General features: G+C 36.0%; 1 protein-coding gene across 1 annotated transcript in view; it reads right to left on the bottom strand.

Moving 5' to 3' along the window:
- LOC101567279 (olfactory receptor 8B12-like) overlaps positions 1-1995 on the bottom strand; it is a 2926-nt gene extending 931 nt beyond the window's left edge. Inside the window, exon 1 of the mRNA XM_004641436.1 lies at positions 1894-1995. Coding sequence (XP_004641493.1) covers positions 1894-1995 — 102 coding nt within the window. The remainder of the gene's footprint in view (positions 1-1893) is intronic.
- Positions 1996-2318: the final 323 nt, after the last annotated feature.

The following is a 2318-nucleotide window of genomic DNA, read 5'->3' on the forward strand; positions in this document are numbered from 1 at the left end:
AAAAAAAAAAAAAAAAAAAAAAAAAGACTGCTTGGAAACAAAGAATAGCACAATGATCCTTCTGTATCTCTCTCCTATTCTTGAAAAATGAATACATAGGAAAAAAAATTAACTTTAGGTGGAGATTTTTTTCCCATTTGCTATGGATAGCAAAGTACCAGATGATTTTGACTTCCAGAGTTTCATGTGAAGATAAACTTTGCCTCCAGAATGACAGCTGGTGATGCGCAAGGGATGCAGCACCATGAACAAGCTATTTGGTTTTGTAGATGCTGAAATAAATTCTGTTCATTCCTCATTCCTCTCCTGAGACTGTTTCCTATACAGAGAGGCACAAGCTACCATGCTCTGGATCAATATCTTAAGATCCAAAAGTGAGGTACTTCTACTGTTATTTTAATTCACCATTTGTATTTTATATTTAAAGTTTTTATCATTAATTTTATTTAAAAACAGCAATGAGACAGTTTCAAAACATTAGGGGTCAGGGAGATGGCTCAGTAGAATAAGAATTTTCCTGGCAAGTGCAAGGTTTTGAATTCAATCATCAGTTCTGAAAAAAAAATCCTCAAAACATGTTAGTAGGACAGTTACAATAATTAATACATTGCATATTGTTGTCTTCATAGTAGTTTTTCATGGTACAAGATACAGACATGATATCCTGGCCAAACACTATTAGTACAAATCTTCCTTCTCATTGAATTAAGAGAAAGTAGTTGTATATCTATCCTAACTATTTTGTATACACAGATACAAAATGGTGGCCTGGCAAGCACAGGGTTCTGAGTTCAATCCCTGGTACTGCAAAAAAAGAAAATTGTCCTTCATTTATATCTCCTTTTTTGTTTAGTTTTGTCAGAGATGAGAATTCCATTACCATTTAAATATTTTTAATTGATACACAGACTATGTTTTTCCAAGATCTCTTAGGTCATGGAGTTGCAGATTTAATATTGTTTTTAAACTATCATTTATTTAAGAGCTCTGCAAGTAGTTCTGTTCTGTAAGACATTCTGTTCTAAGTGCTCTGGGGCAATGCTATTATTGTTACATCATAAAGGCAGCAACTGAGGTTTAAGAACATTACCAAATCACAAATATACGGAGCTTCATTCCAATAAATGTTAGCAGTCTAACTCTTAGAGTCTGCACTTGTAAGGTTACATCCCAGGCCATGGTAAGGCAGGCATTCCCCTTCCTCACTGAAAGCTATGGTGATATTCTCTACTATCTCCTGTCCAATTTTCCTGAGAAGGGTGAAGACCCAGTAGGTAGAAGACAACACACTTGAGCTGGAAGCACTTTTATCCTAATCTGGAAGAAATTATCAGAATCTCTAACTGATCTGGTAATGTTTTTGGAACTGAAGAACATGACTTGTGCTTATTTACTTACCGAAGGGCACCTGAACTTCCAGAAAGGAGACTGTAATTGTTCTCTACCTGGAGGTAACAGGTGAACAAGCACTTGGATTCTCAATCACAGATTTCAGTAACCAAATTATTAAGGCAGAGATTCCCTCATGACTACTTCCTCAGGGACTACTCTTCTTAAGAAAGAAAAAAAATGCTTGTTTATCCCTTGAAATTGCTTGAAATGATTTTAGAGCTAATTACCTGACTCAACTAAAAGATATCCTGTACTCCTAAAACAAATTTCAGATAACATTTATACAGAACTAAGACAAATTTTATTATAAAAAGTTATTTTCATTATGATTTCTTCAATACCCAATAATCTTTCATCATGATTTCTTGAATACACAATTATCTATCTATAATATTTAACTCTGATTGTGTCAGTATGATTAGTTTGGGAGCCACATGGGACCTTGATGGAACACACTTCTTGATGTGGGTGGGTAGATCAAGGAGGTGTGACCTTGCATACTCTGTCTGTTCCCTGGCTGCTTCTTCCAGGCCCTGTTGTCTTACTCTGCTTCACAACCCCTATGAGCTGTGCACTGTTGATCTTGCCATGCCTTTCCACCATGATGTTTATGCCTTAGCAGCAGGTGGCCATGGACTAAATATCCTGAAAACATGAGCCACATGAATTTTTATTCATTTGTGCTGTAGGTAAAAGTGTTGTGTGTCAGGGATGGGAAAACTCACTGACACAATACCTAACATTGTTCCCATTGATGACCCTTGGTTGCCAAGATCCAAAACACTATGTAAAGATAGCCTATACTATCTTCAGGAAAATGACACCAAGTTCCCAGGTGCATTGTTTACAGAGATGATGTGTTTTAGAGCCCAGACACTGCATAGTTCTTTTTTTTTTAATATTTGGGTTCTGATAGGTTTTTTTTT

This window comes from Octodon degus, unplaced genomic scaffold, assembly GCF_000260255.1.
Source record: "Octodon degus isolate 3935 unplaced genomic scaffold, OctDeg1.0 scaffold00136, whole genome shotgun sequence".
Lineage (NCBI taxonomy): Eukaryota > Metazoa > Chordata > Mammalia > Rodentia > Octodontidae > Octodon > Octodon degus.